Source organism: Capsicum annuum, chromosome 3 (genome assembly GCF_002878395.1).
Source record: "Capsicum annuum cultivar UCD-10X-F1 chromosome 3, UCD10Xv1.1, whole genome shotgun sequence".
Lineage (NCBI taxonomy): Eukaryota > Viridiplantae > Streptophyta > Magnoliopsida > Solanales > Solanaceae > Capsicum > Capsicum annuum.
In genome coordinates this window covers 132,427,057-132,447,548 of record NC_061113.1, presented here as the reverse complement: position 1 = coordinate 132,447,548, position 20,492 = coordinate 132,427,057, and the positions used below count along the sequence as shown (strand labels likewise).

General features: G+C 35.2%; 1 protein-coding gene across 1 annotated transcript; it reads left to right on the top strand.

Moving 5' to 3' along the window:
• Positions 1-15,436: 15,436 nt before the first annotated feature.
• Positions 15,437-15,898, top strand: LOC107865341. The gene has a single exon (XM_016711623.1). The coding sequence runs from the start codon at positions 15,437-15,439 to the stop codon at positions 15,896-15,898; it is 462 nt and encodes a 153-aa protein (XP_016567109.1).
• The last annotated feature ends 4,594 nt before the right edge of the window (positions 15,899-20,492 follow it).

Sequence of the window (20,492 nt, the reverse complement as noted above, 5' to 3'; positions counted from 1 at the left end):
ACCAAGAGAATATGAGTGAAATTTATAAAAGTTTGTTGAGAGGCTATTGGTGAGACATAACTTGTCAGATTCTATATGCATAGCAGTTTGATAGTTTATTTTTGATTGATCACAATCAAGAGCATCTGAGTTTTGTCATTATTTAATATTAATATCAAAATCCCCTATTTTCTTTCTGTATTGCCCGGTGGTTTCAGCAATCTAGAGAGAGTTCCATGCATTCCCTATGGTTTCGACCCCAACCTAGTCGTGTTACTATATTTTAATTTGATCGTTTTATCTTTAATTAAAGGTGTTTCTTTGGGTGATATTAAAATTCTAGCATTGTTGTTGAGGAATACGGTGTGATTATTGATTGAAGTTCTTAAAGTTTTCAGGATTTATTTCCCTATTCTTCTTGGGGCATACGCCAGTGTATGCCTAGTACAAAGATTCAAGGCAATCCCTTACTCCCAATTAATCCTGAACTAAAAGAATCCTATAACCGAATCATAGGATGACTGAACTTGTATAAGAAGGTAATCTTGAAAGGGTTTGGAATAACCCTAATGATTTACCTCCCTCTCCACCTTGTGTATTTTAGGAAATTATTGATCAAACTTTTGAGCAATTATTCACAGCTTCTACCCACTAGAATAGAGAATTTGATACTCCACATATAGCTCAAAAGGAGTTGATCATCAAGAAGACCTCGATGGAAGTTAAGATAGATATATAAGGGGTAGAGCACAAGTAATCCTACCCTATCAGCACTTACCACTATATGATAATCCAAAGGAGGACTTGGGTTATGTTGAGCCTACTGAGATAGGAGCTATCATTCCTTCTACATAGCCATTGAGTTTGAAGTTTGACATTACTAGTGCTATTATCTATCTTTTAAATCTAAAAGGTATGTTTGTAGGCTTGCCGAAAAATGATTCAAACATGTACCTCACAAACATCATTAGGATTTTCCCTTTATACACTATACCTAGGGTAGATCAGGAAGCACTGAAACTCAGGTCGTTCCTATTTTCTTTGACCGGTGAAGCTACATTGTAGCTGGGGGAACTTTCTCAAGGATCAATCACTACTTGGAATAAGTTACAAAGGCAGTTTTTAGATTATTTCTTTCCTCTATCCTGAAAGTTTTAGTTGAAGGAAAAGATATATAATTTTAAGAAGTTATACTAGATTCAATGTATGAGGCATGGTTCAATTCAAAAAAAAATTGATAATAGTGCCTAACCATAGGATTTTAGGGAAGAGATAACTTGAGATCTTTTATCGAGCCATTAAAACTAGTTTGAGAGCTATGGAAGATATTATTACTTGTGGAGCATTCATGCATCTGCATTGGGAGGTAGCATCGAATATATTAGATCAGACCTTTTTCACCAATAGAGGATGGCATACTTGAGAGGTAGAGAGAAGCACTAGCATACATATTATTTTTACTTCCATCAAGCACAGAGTTATTGATGACATAGTGGTACAAGAAGTTGCCCAGCTAAGAATGGAGGTTGGGTTATTGACAAACTAGTTTGAGATGATAAATTCCGAAATGTGAATGCATTAGGCTCATAGGGTAAATCCTCTAGATCATATGATTCTTATTTTAAAAAAAGGCAAAATACCTAGATAGAATTGTTGGGTTTTCAAACTAAGGGGAAAGGAAACTAAGGTTGGTACTATTATCGATATAGGTACAGAGATAGTATTAAAGAGTGGGACAGTGATTAGAGAGGAAGGATTATTACAAAGAAAAGAGTAGTGTGTGTGTTCTACAAGTAGTTGTGACATTGAGTTAAGGATAAAGGCTATGTTTTCAAAGCTAGTAAAGAGTTGAGAAAATTAGGAAAACTGCCTTATAGAGATTAAGGTAGACATTTTAGGGTTGACCCTGAGGTAGAGTTACATTCTACTGCAATAAAGCAATTAGAGCAGTAGTTTGGAAAAAATTTTGCAATCTTGAATTAGAGGTAGTCGCACACCCTTCCAAGTAATACAGTTAAGAATCCTAAAAATAATGATCATTATCTAGCCATAACCACTCAGAGTGGTAAGGAAATTTTTCATCCCTCATGCCTACTATTGATAGGCCAAGAAATAATAGTGTTATAGTTGATGAGACACTTGAAGTAGAGTCAGAAAAGGCAAAAGGTGTTGATGGTAATGCTAAGAAGGACAAAGGTAAGGGAAAGGGTGATGATCCTATAGTGAAGACAATCCCATGATCTCCCACACATTTTTCTCAAAGGTTGAGAAAAAATCAAAAGGAAGGAAACTATCAAAAGTGTTTTTCAATGTTGAAGGAACTGATAGTTAATATTCCTCTTGTAGAAGATTTATAGTAAATCCTGTCTACACGGTGTTTATGAAAGATTTGGTCACTAAAAATCGGATAGTGAGTTTTGAGCCCACTGATAATGTGCTCCATTGTAGCATTGTTGCTTCCCGATCATTGGTAGAGAAAAGAAGGACCCTAGAACATTTACTATTTAATACACTATTGGGTCTTTCAACTTTTCTCAGGATTTGTGTGACTTGGGATCCAGTATTAATCTCATGTTATTGGTAGTTTACAAGAAGTTAGGGTTAGGGCCACCCAAACCAATATCTATATGGCTATTGATGGTTTATCGGGCTATCAAGTACATTTTTTATATTTTTTATTAATTTTGTGAGCTTGGACTAGGAGGTGGACTTTAGAGTCCCTATTATCTTGGGAAAGCCTTTCCTAGCTATGAGCAGGGCCTTGGTTAAAATAGAGATAGGGTAGATGAAGTTCAGACTGAATAATAAGCAAGTCACTTTTAATGTATGCCACTCTATGCGGAAACCAAAGAAGATGAGAATGGTGTTAGTAATTGATGCTATTATTGATGATTAAAAGACTGCACCAATTGAAGAGAAGCTTGTGGTTGAGGAATTAGCAGCAGTAATTATGAATTTTGACAGTAATGGCATCAAAGAATATGATGATATGGTTCACACATTGCATGGTAGAGGTTCTTAAAAAAAGATAAATCTAGATTTGAATAATAGAACCACGCCACTTGAACTACTATCTATTGAGGAGCCACCAGTTATTGAATTAAAAGCCCTCCCATCTCACTTGTGGTATGAATTCTTGGGAGTTGACAATACCTTATCGATGTTTATTATTGAAGATTTGGAACATACATAAGTTGAAGCATTGATAGCGGTGTTGCTGAGGTTCAAGAGAGTTATTAGATAAACCATAGCAGATATTGTGAGGATTTTACCTGATATTACACGCATAAGATATAACTTGAACTGGATTGTATTCCCAGCTTTGAACATCAGCTTCGATTAAAACCTCATATGCAAGAGGTTATAAAGAAAGAAATCATTAAGTAGTTAGATGCTGGAGTGATTTACCCTATTGCATACAACAGGTGGGTTAGCCTAGTTTAATGTGTGCCAAAGAAGGGTGTAATCTTAGTGGTTCCCAATGAAAAGAATGAACATATACCTATGATATGGGCCACTGGTTTTAGACTTTGTATGGATTATAGAAAGTTGAATACTTGGACCCAAAAGAACTATTTCCCTATGACATTCATGGATTAGATTCTCAATAGACTAGTAGGTAGGAATTGGTTTTGTTTTCTTGATGAGTACTCGGGATTCAATCAAATTACTATTTCTCTCTAGGACTAGGAAAAGAGGATATTTACTTGCCCCTATGGGAATTTTTGGTTTAAGAGAATGCAACTGAATTATACAATGCTCCTGCCACCTTTCAATGATGTATGATGTCTATATTTTCTGACATGGTAGACAACACGATTGAGGTATTTATTTATAATTTTACAATCGTGGGGGAATCCTTTGATGATTGTTTGGCCCATATAGCCAACACACTGTAGAGATATAAAGAGTGTAATTTGGTATTAAATTAGGAGATGTGCCATTTTATTATAAAAATAAGGTATTATTCTCAAGAACAAAATCTCAAAATAAGGTATTGAGATGGATAGAGTAAAGATTGGGGTAATTGAAAAGTTACCACCACCAGTCTTAGTTAAAGGTATAAGAAGCTTTTTAGGCCATGCAAGCTTTTATAGAAGGTTCATCAAGGAATTCTCTAAAATTACAAATCCTCTATGAAATATTTTAGAAAAGGAGGTGAAATTTGAATTATATTATGAATGTCTTAAAGTTTTGCATGCCTTAAGGAGCAGCTAAAATCAGCTCTTATCACTGTGTCACCAGCTCGGCCTTTACCATTTGAGGTTATGTGTTATACTAGTGGAGTGGACTTGGGGTTGTCTTAGGATAAATATGAGATTAGATCCTTCATACAATTTATTATGAAAGTAAGACATTAAACCCTACACAGAAGAACTATATAATCACTGAGAAGGAGTTGCTAGTGGTGGTTTTTGCCTTTGAGAAATTCTTGTCCTACTTGATAGGGACCAAAGTCATAGTTCACACAGATTATGAAGCTTTAAGGTACCTAATTTTAAATAAACAGACAAAATTAAGTTTGATACATTGGGTCCTCTTATTGCAAGAATTTGAATTTGAGATGAAAGACTGGAGGGCACGGAGAACCAGGTTGTTGATCACTTGTCTTTCCTTGAAGAAGAGGTAATATAGAATTTAAGGGATGATCTTGACATAGATGATAATTTTCTAGATGAGAGGTTCTTGGTAGCATCTCAAGACTTAATCCCCTGGTTGACTAATTTTGCCAACTATTTGGCAAGTGATCTTATTCTAGAAGACCTATCCTTCCAGTAGCACAAGAGATTTATGCATGACATCATGAAGTTCTTCTTGGATAAACCATACTTTTTTGAATTTATGTGGATGGTGTTATTTGGAGGTGCATCCCTGAGATATAGATGATGAGCATTCTTGAAGCTTGTCATTCATCACTAATTGGGGGTCATCATAGTAGTACCTGCACAACCCAAAAAACTCTGCAGTGAAAATATTATTTGCCTACTATGTCTAAGGATGTACATGATTTTTCTCAAGCCTATGAATAATGTCAGCATCAAGGAAATATTTCACGGATACATAAACTCCCTATGACGCCTATCTTAAAGATGGAGTTTTTTTATGTATAGGGGATTGATTTCAGAGGTCCATTTATGAGCTCCTATGGCATAAAGTATATTCTAGTGGTGGTTGACTATGTTTTAAAATAGGTGGAGGCAGTTGTGTTTCCAAACAATGAAGGTAAAAGTTTCATTGTATTTATAAAGAAAAATATCTTTTCTTGGTTTGGCACTCCATGTGCAATTATTAATGATAGTGGGTCTCAATTTTGAAATCGCCTATTTAAGATCCTGGTTGATAAATATGGTGTAAAGCATAAGGTGGCAACACCTTATTATCCTCAGATAAGTGGGTAGGTTGAAGTCTCCAATAGAGAGATCAAGTCCATATTGGAAAAGACTGTGAATGACAACAGGACTGGCTAGTTAAGGATGTTAGATGATGCTTTGTGGGCCTACCGAATAGCTTTTAAGACCCCTATAGGAGTCTTTATATATCATATTATGCACAATAAGTCATGCTAATTGCTGGTCAAACTTGATCATAAAGCACTATGGGCGTTGAAAAAAACTTAATTTTCAATAGCATGATACATCGAAGTTAAGATTGAGCAAGGTAAATGAGTTGGATGAATTTTGTCTCTGTTCTTATGAGAGTTATGCTATATACAAAGAAAGAATGAAATTGTATCATGATAAGAAAATTGAGAAAAGGGTGTTTAATCCCAGTGATTTGGTTCTATTGTATAAATCAATACTTCACTTGTTTCTTAACAAGTTAAAGTCTAGGTGGTCTAGACCATTCACCATTGTTAGGGTATCCCTCATGATGCTGTAGATCAAATGACAGAAGGGGAAGACCTATTAAAAGTGAATGAGTAATGTTTGAAGAACTATTTGGGTAATATTCATGAGCTGAAGGTATTTGATATGGTCATTCTTGGTGAAGTATAGGTAGATAAGGAAATTGAGTCGTCCTGCAATAGTAAATCAGCTAATTCTTGGAATTCAACCTGATGTTGGGTATATTTATGATTCTTATTATATATGTGTTGACAATGATATATATGATCATTTATGTATCCAAGTATGTGTTTACAATGTTTAATTGTGGTTTCACATGATTTTTGATTCAAATAGATCATTTAGAAGTCAACCAAGAAAACTAGTGTGACTAGGTTGAGTTGTGTTGTCTAGTCTCTTGTGTTGGGTTATAATGTGTTCTAATCGGTTTCTAAGGTATTTATTATGAATTTATATTTGAACAACTTATTTATAATGTTCAAGGGTCAATTGGGTCAAAACAAGAATCAAAACAAGAAGTTAAAGCTCAATGTGTATTTAGATTATGCTTAGCTCGTGCTTCTAGTTCATCGGTAAGGATGTTGTATTGTTTTGAATTCTAAATTTTTTTGTTTAATTTTTTAGGAGGATTTTTTAATGGATTATTATGATATATTAAGGATATAAAAGTTTCAAATCAAGTGGGAACAACTCAAGAAGTCTCAGAATGGCTCAACGGAAACACAATACAAAATTGATACAATTTAGATACCCGAAAAGTATTTGGCGCGTGTGGACTGTAATGAGGCCAATAGAAGAATACATTAAAACAATAGATTCATAAGAGGCTAAATTTTTTGACCCATAGGTTCTTGTAGCATTTGGTGGAGTGTGAGGAGGCGCTGCAACGCGGTGAAATCGTGGTGAGATTCGAGAAATTGACAATTGTCGATTGGCTTGTCACCACGTCATGATCACCGTCAAAAGTGGAATAAAAAACTTCCCAGTGTTAATAATGTGGAAACCCAATCCTAGTTGATTTATGACTTGTTTACTATAAATATAACGTGTTAAATCACGTTTTATCAATCTTAGAACCCCAGGATCGCTTGGAACAACATTAGAGGCTACCACAACATCATTTTAGGTTTTTATTTATTTAATTTAGCTTTATTTATGGTTTTAATAATTCATACAATTATTTGGATGTTGATTATGACTATGAGTAGCTAAAACCCCTCTTTACGGGGTTAAATCCAAGAACATGATTATTATTGCTATGGATTAAGTTTGTTTTCTTTGCTTATCAATATTGGTTATTTGTTTATTCGTGTTTTAACTATTTTAAGGATTCGCAACCCTTAGAATACATCCATTGTCACCTTTGTGAACTCGGGAAAGGGAATAGGGTGATAGAACATGAGAATAAGCAAAGTATGATTCTTGCTTCTTTATAAAATAAGAAACTTGATTTAGTATCTAGGACAGGGATGTACTTAGATACCTTACTTGATCCATATGTAGGATGATATTTGTTGAGAACTTAAGTGAACTATTATATCCCTTCTCAACGATGTAGTTGTATGATTCAACTTAGGTAAAGTATTAGACGTTGGGGAACCATAACCATGCAATTAACCCTATAAATCAACAACCAAGATAATTAAGTTAACGAATGAAATTTAATAACATAATATGATTGTTCAGAGTGCTTCAACTTTGAGTTTTCTCTTATTGATTGTTTCAAGATCTTTATATTACGCATTGTTTAATTTTTCTCTAGTTATAATTTCTAAACTCTTTATTTTTTTACTCTCACATTAATTGAACCTAAAGTGTGAACTGAAATTAAATCGTTGCCAAATCTAGTCTCTGTGGGATTGATAACTCATCTTTCTTGAAGGCCACTATATTACTTGGTAGACCAAGTACACTTGCGTGTGCACTTGGGCATTTTCAAGTTTTTGGTGCCATTGTCGGAGACTTGTTATTTGGAAATTGTTTATTTTATTATTTTTTAGATTTATTTGGTGTTTTTACACTTGGTCTTGTTTTTTTTTTAGGAAAAAAGTTCTTAAGTTTCAAAGCTGGCAAGGGATCGGGAGTTGGTAGAACCAAACCCGCAACCCGAGAAACTTTACCATCAACACAGGAGAGAAGCAATCCTTCTCCCCAAAATTCTGCAAATCTAAGAAGACCAAGAGAATACTGTTCCTAGGGCTGAACAACAAGCAGCTGGTAGGAAGGTTAGGGAAGTGGCAGTCCTACTTCCAACGAACTTGACTTCCCTAATTCAAAGACTGGCAGCTGGGGGGAATTTTGAGTTAAAACACAATATTGTGCAACTTCTTATTAGCAGTGGATAGTTTGTAGGGCTTTCACATGAGGATCCACAAGTTCACTTGTAGACCTTCATTAAGCTTACTGATACATTCACTCTGACAGGGGTGACTCTAGCATATGTGAGGCTGGCACTGTTTCCCTATTCACTTTTGGGGGAAGCTAGAATATGGTTGAATGCAGATCCAGCTAATTCAAGCACATCATAGTACAACTTAGCCAAAAAGTTCCTTATCAGATTTTTTTCATCAGGCAAGACTGCGAGACTTCACAGTAAGACAGTAAAATTCAAATAGAAGCCTGATGAAAACCTTTATCATGCTTGGAAATGCTTCAAGCCTCTTGTTTGAGAGTATCCACACCACCAACAGTCGAATGAGGTACTTGCTCATAGTTTTATAGAAGCTCTTGATCACAGTATGAAGATTTTACTAGATTCAGCCGTAGGTGGTCAAGCGTTGGAGCTAATTTACGATCAGTTGTACATATTGATAAACCGCATAGCATAAGGAAATCCAGATTGGCATTTAGATTCTAGAAGTGGCTAAAAAAATTGTGGGTCTATTGGAGGTGGACCAATTAATAGCATTATCATCATAGGTTTCTGCACTACATAATTTGATTAACACATCATTCAGCAGCATAAAATTAGAAGTAATGCAACCTGTAGCCACAGTCAATTAAATCCAACAAGCCATAAGTTGGTGTGAGGTATGCAAAAATAATGGCCATTCAGCGGCCATGTATATGAAAAATCCAAAATTTGTGATATATGTTAGAAATGCTCAAAGGCCAAATTATGGTAATGCCTACAGTAAGAAATGGTATACTCAGCCAACAAATTAGCTATGGAATGCCCCACAGCCATAGGCCAAACTAAGTCAGTCAACTAGCAGCACAAAGGAGATGTTGAAGCAGATCCTAGCTAATCAGACGTAGTTTGTTATAGAGTTGAAAAATTTGCAAACGGCTACTAAAATTTAGAGTTGCAAGTGGGGTAGAATCAGAAAGCGTTGAATACTAGGCCACAAGTTGGTTTGCCAATAGACACAAAAACTCCAACATAGGTTATGGTAATTAACTTAAGAAGTGGTAAAGAGCTTTAAGAAGAACCTCCTAAGGAAACAAAAGAGGTAGATGCTGAGGTGGTGATCCAATAGGTTCCTGACAGAGTTGCTGAAAATTCATGGAACTCTGAGTACTTGAAAGAAAAAGTTGTTGAACCAGAAGTGAAGAAGACACTGCCACTACCCTTTCCTTAGAGGCAAATTAAATCGAAGAAGGATGCCTTATTCATTAAGTTCTTTGATACATTCAGAGGACTTCATATTAATTAACCTCTTTTAGATATTTTGTAGAGTATGCTAAGTACTTAAGGGATATGGTGGCAAAGAAGGTGAAATTACAAGATATGGGAGCAATAACACTCACTGAAGAGTGTAGTGCGGTAATGACACAGAAAATTCCCAATAAATTAAAATATCAGGGAAAGTTTGCTATCCCTATTCAAATTAGGAGCAAAGAGGTACATGCATTGAGGGATTTAGAGGCAAGTATAAATTTGATGCCCCTATCTCTATTTGAAAAATTGGGCTTGGGAAAGCCTAGATCGACTATCATAGTTTTGCAGCTAGCAGATGGTTCCATGGCATATCTAGAAGGCATAATGGAGGATGTCCTCATTAAGGTTAGTAAATTTGTTATTCCTGCTGACTTTATTGTTCTTGATTTTGTGGCAGGCGAAAAGGTACCAATTATTTTAGGGTTTCTATTCTTAGCAACTGGAGAAGCTTTGATTAATGTTGAGAAGGCACGCTCAAGATGAGAGTAGATGATGAAGAGGTGGTATTTGATGTTTATAAGGCCTATATTAAAAGTCCCTTATATAAAGATTTATGTATAATCAATGTGTTTGAAAGGGATGAGTGTGAGGTACCTAAGCCACTAAAGACCTCTTTCAAATACCTGATTGAGCATCCTATGATGAAACCACCAATTCCCAATATGTTAAAAGGTAAAAAAGGTCTGTAACGAATGAAAAATAACTCCCAAAAGAGAGCAAAAGGGTAAAGGAATATGGTTGAATTGATATGGGTCAGGTAGCGACACTGAATCAGACGCTTCTTGGGAGGAAACCTAAGTTAATTAGGTATGTTTTATTTTTATTTTTTTATTTTATTTCACATATTTTTATTTTTGGTTGAGTTGCAGGTTAATGGGAAGTATGAGTACTATAAACTTGAGCTTGGAGTATGGAAAAGAATGAGTGTGGGGTCCCATGGATCTCATTTATGTGTAAACATGATACTAACTAGGCCTAAAGGCCTCAAGGAGTATTTTCTATCTCTTACTCTTAAATCCACTTTGGGGACAAAGTAGATTTTAAAGTGTGGGGTGGGGAAATTCCAAATTTTGGCTCAATTTAAAAAAAACTTAGGTTAGGAATAAGTCAGATATTTGAGTTGGTGCAAATTTTTTATTACATGGTGCAAGTGTTTTATTTGTAAAATATGTTGATTGAGTGAATTGCTACTTTTGAGACTCTTGGGCTCTTGTTTGTGACTCTATATTTATTGGCTTAAATATTAATTCATGCTATTGTTTGGTTGGGAGTCTATAATGATCCTATTGAGTCAAGCATGTGCCATGTGCGTGTGAGAATTTTGTATATTCCTTGTTTCATATGATGTCTAGAACTTGTTCGGTGTGTGTGTGAAGCAAAATAAAAAATATGGGTTTAAGAGATGATTTAGGCATTTCTTTGATAGCCTTGTTTTATACCTTTTATATGTCCTACGCATTGTGCATTATCTTAGTTAACCCCATTGATCCTTTAGTTATTCTTTACCAACCTCATAAGTATCCTAATTCCTCGTTTGATAGGCCATAAGTTGATCCAAAAACCTCCTAAGTGCTTTAATAAAAAATTTGAATTAGTAAGGAGTTTGAGAAAATGAACAAGAAAAAAAGTGAAATAGATGCCCCAAGGTAATAGTTATTGGTGTATAATTGATGTGTGGTGGATGGTTGTGATATAATTAATGCTAAAAATATTGCCATGATTATGAAAAAAAGAGAAAACTGATTCTTGTGGTAGTAAACTATGTGTCCACCAAGTGTTTGTGACAATGCATAGGGCAAAAATAAAATGCATGGATGAATGAATAAGTGTAATTTGGTTGTTATAGATTGATTTTAAATACATAATGTAGTGTATTAAATCACTTAGAGAGGTTAGTCACTATTACCAAATAGTTCCTACACGTCCCTTAGCCTACATTATAACCCAAAAAAGTCCTAATTGATCCTAAGCTTTACATTCAACTATTAGTTGAGCACTACACTAATGGCAATCCTATGGTTCATTATGTGTAACTTGTGAAGTCTTTGTGAGAGTGAGTTTAACTTGATTACTATACCCATCATGTTATGAATTGCGTAATTTTGAGTAATTATAGGTAGTCTCTTGTTGTGAGGGGCACATGTTTGATGAATGAGGGTGATTTGTATGATGTCCTTAGTTGAATGATATGTATGAGTTTGCTGCTGGTGGAGTCCATTCATGAGGCTTGGATGTTTTGAAGTAGGATTCTTCATCTTTTAATTGTGTATAACATGCTTAGTGTTGTGAACTTTCATTTCATGTAGTCATTGTAGTGCTAGCTTGAGTGTATTACTTGTAGCATAAGTGTGGAGTTTTTCCAGCTCATGGTGTTTATAGTAAAGAGTTGTTCGAGGAAGAACAAGGCTTTAAGTGTGGGGAGTTGATGTTGGGTGTATTTATGCATTCTAGCATTACTATTCTAGCCCTTTTAGCCTTGTTTTGAGGATGATTCTTATGCTATATGTGTTCATAATAATATAAATGATCATTTATGTGTCCAAGTATGTGTTTACAATGTTTAATTGTGGTTTCACATGAGTTTTGATTCAAATTGATCATTTAGAAGTCAACCAAGAAAACTAGTGTGACTAGCTTGAGCTATGTGTTGTCTAGTCTCTTGTGTTGGGTTCTAATGTGTTCTAATGAGTTTATAAGGTTGTTATTATGTATTTATATGCGAAACAACTTAGTTATAATGTTAATGGGTCAGTTGGATCAAAATAAGAGTCAAAACAAGAAGTTAAAGCTCAATGTGAATTTAGCCTATGCTTAGCTCGTGTTTCTAGTTCATTGGTAAGGATTTTGTGTTGTTTTGAGTTCTAAATTATTGTGTTTAATGTTTTAGTAGGCTTAGTGAATGTATTATTATGATATATTAAGGATATACAAGATTCAAATCAAGTGGTAACAACTCAAGAAGGCTCGGAATGGCTCAACGGAAGCACAATATATAAATTAATGCAATTTAGATACCCGAAAGGTATTGGGCGTGTGTGGACTTTAATGAGGCCAATGGAGGCACTAAAAACACCAATATATTCATAATAGGCCAAATTTTGTGACCCATAAGTGCGTGTAGCATTTGGTGGAGTTTAAAGAGGCTCCACGCTGCGGTGAAATCATGGTGAGATACTTGAAATTGACAATTGTCAATTGGCTTATCATTTCATCACGATGGCCATCAAAAGCGGAGGAAAAACTTCCTAGTTGAAGGTTAATAGAGTGGAAACCCAATCCTAGTTGGTTTATGACTTGTTTACTATAAATATAACGTGTTAAATCATGTTTTTCAATCTTGGAACCCCTAGATCCCTTGGAACAACATTGGAGGATACCACAATATCTTTTTAGGTTTTTATTTCTTTAATTTAGCTTTATTTTTGCATTTAATTATTCATACAATTATTTGGATGTTGATTATGACTATGAGTGGATAAAAATGCTCTTTCTGGGTTTGAAGCCAAGAATATGATTATTATTGCTATGGATTAAGTTTGTTTTCTTTGCTTATCAACATTGGTTGTTTATTTATTCTCATTTTAACTATTTTAAGAATTCGCGAACCTTAGAATACATCCATTGTCAACTTTGTGAACTCGAGAGACAGAATAGGGCGATAGAAGATGAGAATAAACAGAGTATGGTCCTTGATTCTTTATAAAATAAGAAACTTAAATTTGTATCTGGGACAGGGATGTTCTTAGAAACCTTACTTGAGTCATATGTAGGATGATATTTGTTGAGAACTTAAGTGAACTATTACATCCCCTCTCAACGATGTAGTTGTAAGGTTCAACTTAGGTTAAGGATTAGAGGTTGGGAAACCATAATCACGCAATTAACCCAATGAATTAACAACCAAGTTAAGCAATTTAACGAATGAAATTCAATAACATAATATGATTGTTTGGAGTGCTTCAACCCTGTGTTTTCTCTTATTGATGGTTCCAAGATCTTTACATTACGCATTGTTTTATTTTTCTCTAGTTATAATTTTCAAACTCTTTATTTTGTTACTCTCACATCAATTGAATCTAAAGTGTGAACTAAAATTAAATCGTTTCCAAATCTAGTCTCTGTGAGATCGATAACTCGGCTTTCTTGAAGGCAACTACATTTCATGGTAGACCACGTACACTTGCGTGTACGCTCTAGAATTGTCAAGTTTTTGGCGCCATTGTTGGGGACTTGTTATTTGGCAATTGTTTATTTTAGTTTTATTTTTAGATTTATTTGGTGTTTTTATGCTTGGTCTTGTTTTTATTTTTTCAAGAAATAGTTTCTTAAGTTTCTAAGCTGGCAAGGAATCGGGAGTTGCTAGAACTTGGCCTGGAACACGAGCAACTTTACCATCAATGTATAGAGAAGCAATCCTTTTCCCCAGAATTCTAAAAATCCAAGAAGACCAGGAGAATACTATTCCTATGGCTGAATAATAAGCAGCTAGTAGGAAGGTTAGGGAAGTGGCAGTCCCACTTCCAATGAACTTGACTTCCCCAATTCAAAGACCAACAGCTGGGCAGAATTTTGAGTTAAAACACAATATGGTGCGGCTTCTTATTAGCAGTGGATAGTTTGCAGGTCTTTCAAATGAGGATCCACAAGTCCACTTACAGACCTTCATTGAGCTTACTTATATATTCACTATGACAGGGGTGACTCCAAATTATGTGAGGCTGACACTGTTTCCCGATTCACTTTTGGGGGAAGCTAAAAGGTAGTTTAATGCGGATCCAGCCAATTCAATCACATCATGGGACAAGTTAGTCAGAAAGTTCCTCATCAGATTTTTTCCATCAGGCAAGACTGCGAGACTTCACACTGAGATAGTGAGCTTCAAAAAAAAGCTTGATAAAAACCTTTATCATGCTTGGGAAAGCTTTAGGGCTCTACTTTGAGAGTATCCACACTACCAACAATCGAATGAGGTACTTGCTCATACTTTTGTAGAAGCTCTTGATCACAATATGAAGATTTTACTAGATTTAACTGCAAGTGGTCAAGCGTTGGAGTTAACTGATGATGAGTTGTACACATTGACAAACCACAAAGAACAAGGATTCTATATTGGCATTCAAATTCTAGAAATACCATAAAAAATTATAGGTGTATTAAAGGTGGACCAATTCACAGCCTTATCATCACAGGTTCCTACACTATAGAATTTGATCAACACATCATTCAGCAGTATGAAATTAGAAGCAAAATCACCTAAAGCCATAGTCAATGGCATCTAACAAGCCACAAGTTGGTGTGAGGTATGCAGAAATAATAGCCATTCAGCAGCCATGTGCATGTCAAATCCAAAAATTTTGATATATGTAGGCAATGCTCAAAGGCCAAATTATTATAATACCTACAACATAAAATGGTAGACTCAGCCAAAAGATCAGTCATGGAACGCCCCATAGACACAGTCCCAACCAAGTTAGTCAACTATCAGCACAGAGAAGATATTGAAGCAGATCCTAGCTAATTAGACGCAGTTTGCTACAGACTTGAAAAATTTGCAAGCGGCTACTAGAAGTTTAGAATTGCAAGTAGGGCAGAATCAGAAAGCGTTGAATACTAGGCCACAAGGTGGTTTGCTACTAGACACAGAAACTTCAAAGTAGGTTATGGCAATCACCTTGAGAAGTGTTAAAGATCTTCAAGGAGAGCCTCCCAAGGCAACAAAGTAGGTAGATTCTGAAGTGGAGACCCAATAGGTTCCCGACAGAGTTGCTGAAATTCAAGGAAGTCTGAGTATTTGAAAGAAAAAGTTGTTGAACTAGAAGTAAAGAAGACACTTCCACTACCCTTCCCTTAGAGGCAAATTAAAGCGAAGGAGGATGCCTTGTTCAGAAATTTCTCTGATACATTAAAAGGTCTTTATATTAATTTATCTCTTTTAGATATTTTTTAGAGTATGTCCAAGAATGCTAAGTACTTGAGGGATGTGGTGGCAAAAAAGTTGAAATTGCAAGATATGGGTGAAATAACACTCACTAAAGAGTATAGTGCAGTAATGACACAGAAAATTCCTCAGAAATTGAAAGATCAGGGGAAGTTTGCTATCCTTATTCAAATTAGAAGAAAAGAGGTCCATGCATTGAGTGATTTAGGGGAAAGTATAAATTTAATACCCCTATCTCTATTTGAAAAATTGGGCTTGGGAAAACCTAGATCGACCACCGTAGTTTTGAAACAAGAAGACGGTTCCATGGCATATCCGAATGGAATAATTGAGGATATCCTCATTAAGATTGTTAAATTTGTTATTCCTGCTAACTTTATTGTTCTTGATTTTGTGGTAGACAAACAGGTACCAATTATTTTGGGGCGCCTATTCTTAGTGATTGGAGGGGCTTTGATGGATATTAGAGAATGAACGCTCAAGATAAGGGTAGATGATAAAGAGGTGGTATTTGTTGTTTATAGGGCCTATATTGAAAATCCCATATATAAAGATTTATACATTATCAATGTGTTTGAAAGGGATGATTGTGGGGTGCCTAAGCCACTAAGGACCTCTTCTAAATACCTGATTGAGTGGCCTAAGATGAAACCACCAATTCCCAACATGTTAAAAGGTAAAAAAGGTATGAAATGACTGAAATAATGGCTCCCAAAAGAGAGTAAAAGTGTGAAGGAATATGGTTGATTTTATATAAGTCATGCCGCGACACTAAATCTGGCACTGCTTGGGAGGCAACCTAAGTTAATTAGGTATGTTTTATTTTTAGGTTTTTTATTTTATTTCATGTAGTTTTTCTTTGTGGTTGAGTCACAGGTTAATAGGAAGTCTGAGTACCATAAACTTCAGCTTGAAGTATGGGAAAGAATGAGTGTGGGGTCCCATGGATCTCATTTGTGTAAAGATTCTACTAGCTAGTTCTGGAGGCCTCAAAGAGTATTTTCTATCTATTAATTTTAAATCAACTTTAGGGATAAAGTAGATTTTTAAGTGAGGGGTGGGAAAATTCCCAAATTTTGGCTTAATTTAAAAAAAATTTAGGTTAGGAATAAGTAAGATATTTGCGTTGATGTTATTTTTTATTATATGGTGCAAGTGTTTTGTTGTAAAACATGTTGATTGAGTGAATTGCTACTTTTGAGACTCTTGGTCTCATGTTTGTGACTTTAGTTTTGTTGGCTTAAATTTGAATTCATGCTATAGTTTGGTTGGGAGTCTATGATGATCCTATTGAGTCAAGCAGGTGCCATGTGCGTGTGAGAATTTTGTATATACCTTGTTGTATATGATGCCAAGAACTTGCCCAGTGGGTGTGTGAAGCGAAATAAAGAGTGTGGGTTTAGGAGATGATTTAGGCATTTCTTTGATAGCTTTATTTTATACCATTTTTATGTCCAACCCACTGTGCATTATCTTAGTTAACCTCATATGTAGCCTAATTCCTTCTTTTATAGGCCATAATTTGATCCAAAAACCTCCTAAGTGCTTTAATAAAAAAAATTGAATTAGTAAGTTGTTTGAGAAATTGAAGAAGAAAAAAGGTGAAATTGATGCTCCAAGGTAATATTTATTGGTGTATAATTGATGTGTGTTGAATGGTTGTGATATAATTTATGCTAAAAATATTGCCATTATTATGAAAAAAAAGAGAAAAATTAATTCTTGTGGCAGAAACTATTTGTCCACCAAGTGTTTGTAAAAATGCTTAAAAGAGATGAGGCAAAAATAAAAGGTATGGATGAATGCATAAGTATAATTTGGTTGTTAGAGATTGATTTTAAATGCACAATGTAGTGTATTAAAGCGCTTAGAGAGGTTAGTCACTATTCCCAAATAGTTCCTACCCATCCCTTAGCCTATTTTACAACACGGAAAATTCCTAACTGATCCTAATCTTTACATTCGATTCTTAGTGGAGCACGACACTAAGGGCAAGCCTATGGTTCATTATGTGTAACTTTTGAAGTCTTTTTGAGAGTGAGTTTAACTTGATTACTATACCTATCATATTATGAATTGCATAATTTTGAGTGATTATGGGTAACTCTCTTGTTGTGAGGGGCACATGTTTGATGAATGTGGGTGACTTGTATGATGTCCTTGATTGAATGATATGCATGAGTTTTCGCATTGTTTTATTTCTCTCTAGTTATAATTTCCAAACTCTTTATTTTGTTACTATCACATCAATTGAATCTAAAGTGTGAATTGAAATTAAATCATTGCTAAATCTAGTCTCTGTGGGATTGATAACTCGACTTTCTTGAAGGCCACTATATTACTTGGTAGACCATGTACGCTTACGTGTGCGCTTGGGCATGGTCACAACCCAAGGTATCTTGGAATTTTTTCATCGGTGTTAGTTCTTGATGCCTAGCGCGACCTGGGTAAATTCTTATTCCCTTGCTTTATATTATTGTCAGACACTGGGGACAGCGCATAGTCTTGTAGTTGGGAGTTGGGTATACCATAGCAGTCGTGGGTTTTTATTATCGTACTTCTTTTTCTATCAGTTGAGTCATAGTTGTAGAACTGGCATGTCTAGGGTAATATCATGTCATATTGTGTTTTGTTTCGTATTGTGTTATGTTTTTGTGTAACTAGGAGTATTTTGAGTAACTAGGTTTGTTGATGTACTTTGTTTTAATTTTTGAAAATAATGCTACCCATCCAAAAATATATTTTGAACTGTGTGATGTGTATTTATATGTGACCATTGTGAATCTTATTATGGCATTACGATTAGGGACATGATAATCATAGCTAACAATTGCATGATTTATGTAGGTAGTAGCTTTTATTGCAATCCTCGCCATGTGTGTGTGAGATACTACTTTGTTACTTTTGTATGTTGAATCCAAAACATTCTTGATTATTCTTGCATAAGTTGTAGGATATTCGATTAGGAAAGGATCATAGGTCGTTCTTGAACTATGTCCAGTTTTACCCTAAATGACCTTCCACAAGTGAATAGGTACCCTTTGATCCCTATTTTGAGCCTGTATAGACTATTTTTGTGTTACACCTTCCCATTTTGATTACAATGAACTTGTTTTGGCCCTGGGCCTCCTTGGACATTGTGCACCTCAACTCAGGCAAATCGCCTACGTTGAGGGTGGCTATCATAGGGGTGCATAAAGTGAAGTGGGTATGAAGAAGGGTAAATAAGAGAAAATAGAGTAGGGCTTGGTGTGGTATAAAAAAGAAAAAATGTAATGAAAAATAGAAAAATAAAAAAAGAACAAAAGAAACCACACCCAACCTGAATGTGCAATGAAAAATAAAAAGGGAGAAATAAGGGTGGAATAAATGAAAATTGGTTGTTAAGTGGAACCCTAAAGTAAGTGCAGTTCCAATGAGGCTTAGTTTCTAAAATGTCCAAATATATCATACTAGACATTAAAAGCCATGTAAAGTTTTCTAATGATCCTTACCAGACTGTCTGAAAGCTAAGGTAAAGAAAATAAGTGCAAGCCCATGGTATTTTGCACACATTGATTGGAACTTATTTTGTGAGTGTGGGTATCTCTTGATACGCTTGTGCATTAACATGGATGATTTCATATGAGTGATTAGGACTTCTTTTATGTGAGGGTGCATGGGTTGTGTTTCTAGCTACTTACTTGTTTAGGTAGTGTAACTTGTACATATGCATGATTGTTTTTTGCTAATGTAATGTCATATCTTGATTCCCTTGTGTAAAAATGTTGTGCTTCATAGATATATGCATTTGGTTTTGAAGTGTTAAAATAGGAGGGAATAATTTGTTGAGCTTAAAAATGATGATTGACTATTATAGATATCTTAGGTTTCTCCTAGTTAAGCATCGTTGTGTTGTTTAGTTGAGTCTTGTTACCTGAACATGCAAACTTTCTAAGTTGAGGATGTTGATGTCTTGTGGTTTCATAGCACTTTCGATGCTTAAAACGATGAAAATATGCAAGTTACTTAGGTCTTTTAATTAGATATGTTGTGTTTCATGTTGTGTTTTGCAGGAAACTAGGTTTTGTAGCAGAACGGGAGAAAAGATGTAAAAGTTAAATTTTTTGGACACCTACATGGGTACCTACTCCTTGTAGGTACTACCTACATAAGGTAGGTTTCAGAATATGTGCCAAAAATTTGAAGTCCAGAGATTCAGAAGCTGAAGATTTTTTACTGTCACCTACATTGGACTCCCTACGGTCCATAGGTAGTACCTATGCCCTGTAGATGTCAGACTTCATGGATATAATGTGAATATTTTGTAGTTTTTGGATACTGGCACCTACGAGGGACCGCATACGATTAGTAGGTGCCACCTACGGCCCATAAGTTCCCCACAGGTGGCCACCAACTCAAATTTTCCTCTTTTGTTTAGGATTGGTTTTCTATGGTTTCCATGTATTCTATAAATATCCTTTTGACATTTTCTAGTTAGTTTACGCACTCTTAATACTTACAAACTTATATTTAATTCTGAGATTATATTTTGATTTTGGGATTGTTTTGTTCTTGATTTTGGTTGATTATTCATTTTGAGACTTTGGGTTTCCTCGTAAATTCTTCTGAGATGGATTTAATGCTTTCAATTATGAATTCCATTTATTGTTGCATGTATTTTGGTTTTCTTCACGCTTATTGATTTCTTAATGGTTGCATATGTTAGGATCCCGCTTGTATCATCATGAACCTGAGAGGGAGGTAGATATTGGGAAAAGGAGATCACAACAGTAATTTGAAGTTAATTGTCGATATAAGCTAGTTATCACTATCTACTTAAGATAATTATCTTCATCTAATCAAATTGATATCAAGAGGAGATAGTTGAAACTGGTGTCCAAGCCAAGGGTTAGTAATGCGACCTTCTAACACCGAGAAGATATGAGTGAAATTCACCAAAGTGAGTCAAGAGGTTTTTGATGATACATAATTTGTCAGATTCTACATGCACAGTTGTTTGATAGTTGGATTAAGCATGATAAACCTACAGAGTTAGAAGACAGGGGGAACACAAGCCTATTGTTCG

Coding starts and splice junctions, on each gene's coding strand:
- LOC107865341 (XM_016711623.1), top strand. CDS start 15,437: ATGTCCAAGAATGCTAAGTACTTGAGGGATGTGGTGGCAAAAAAGTTG.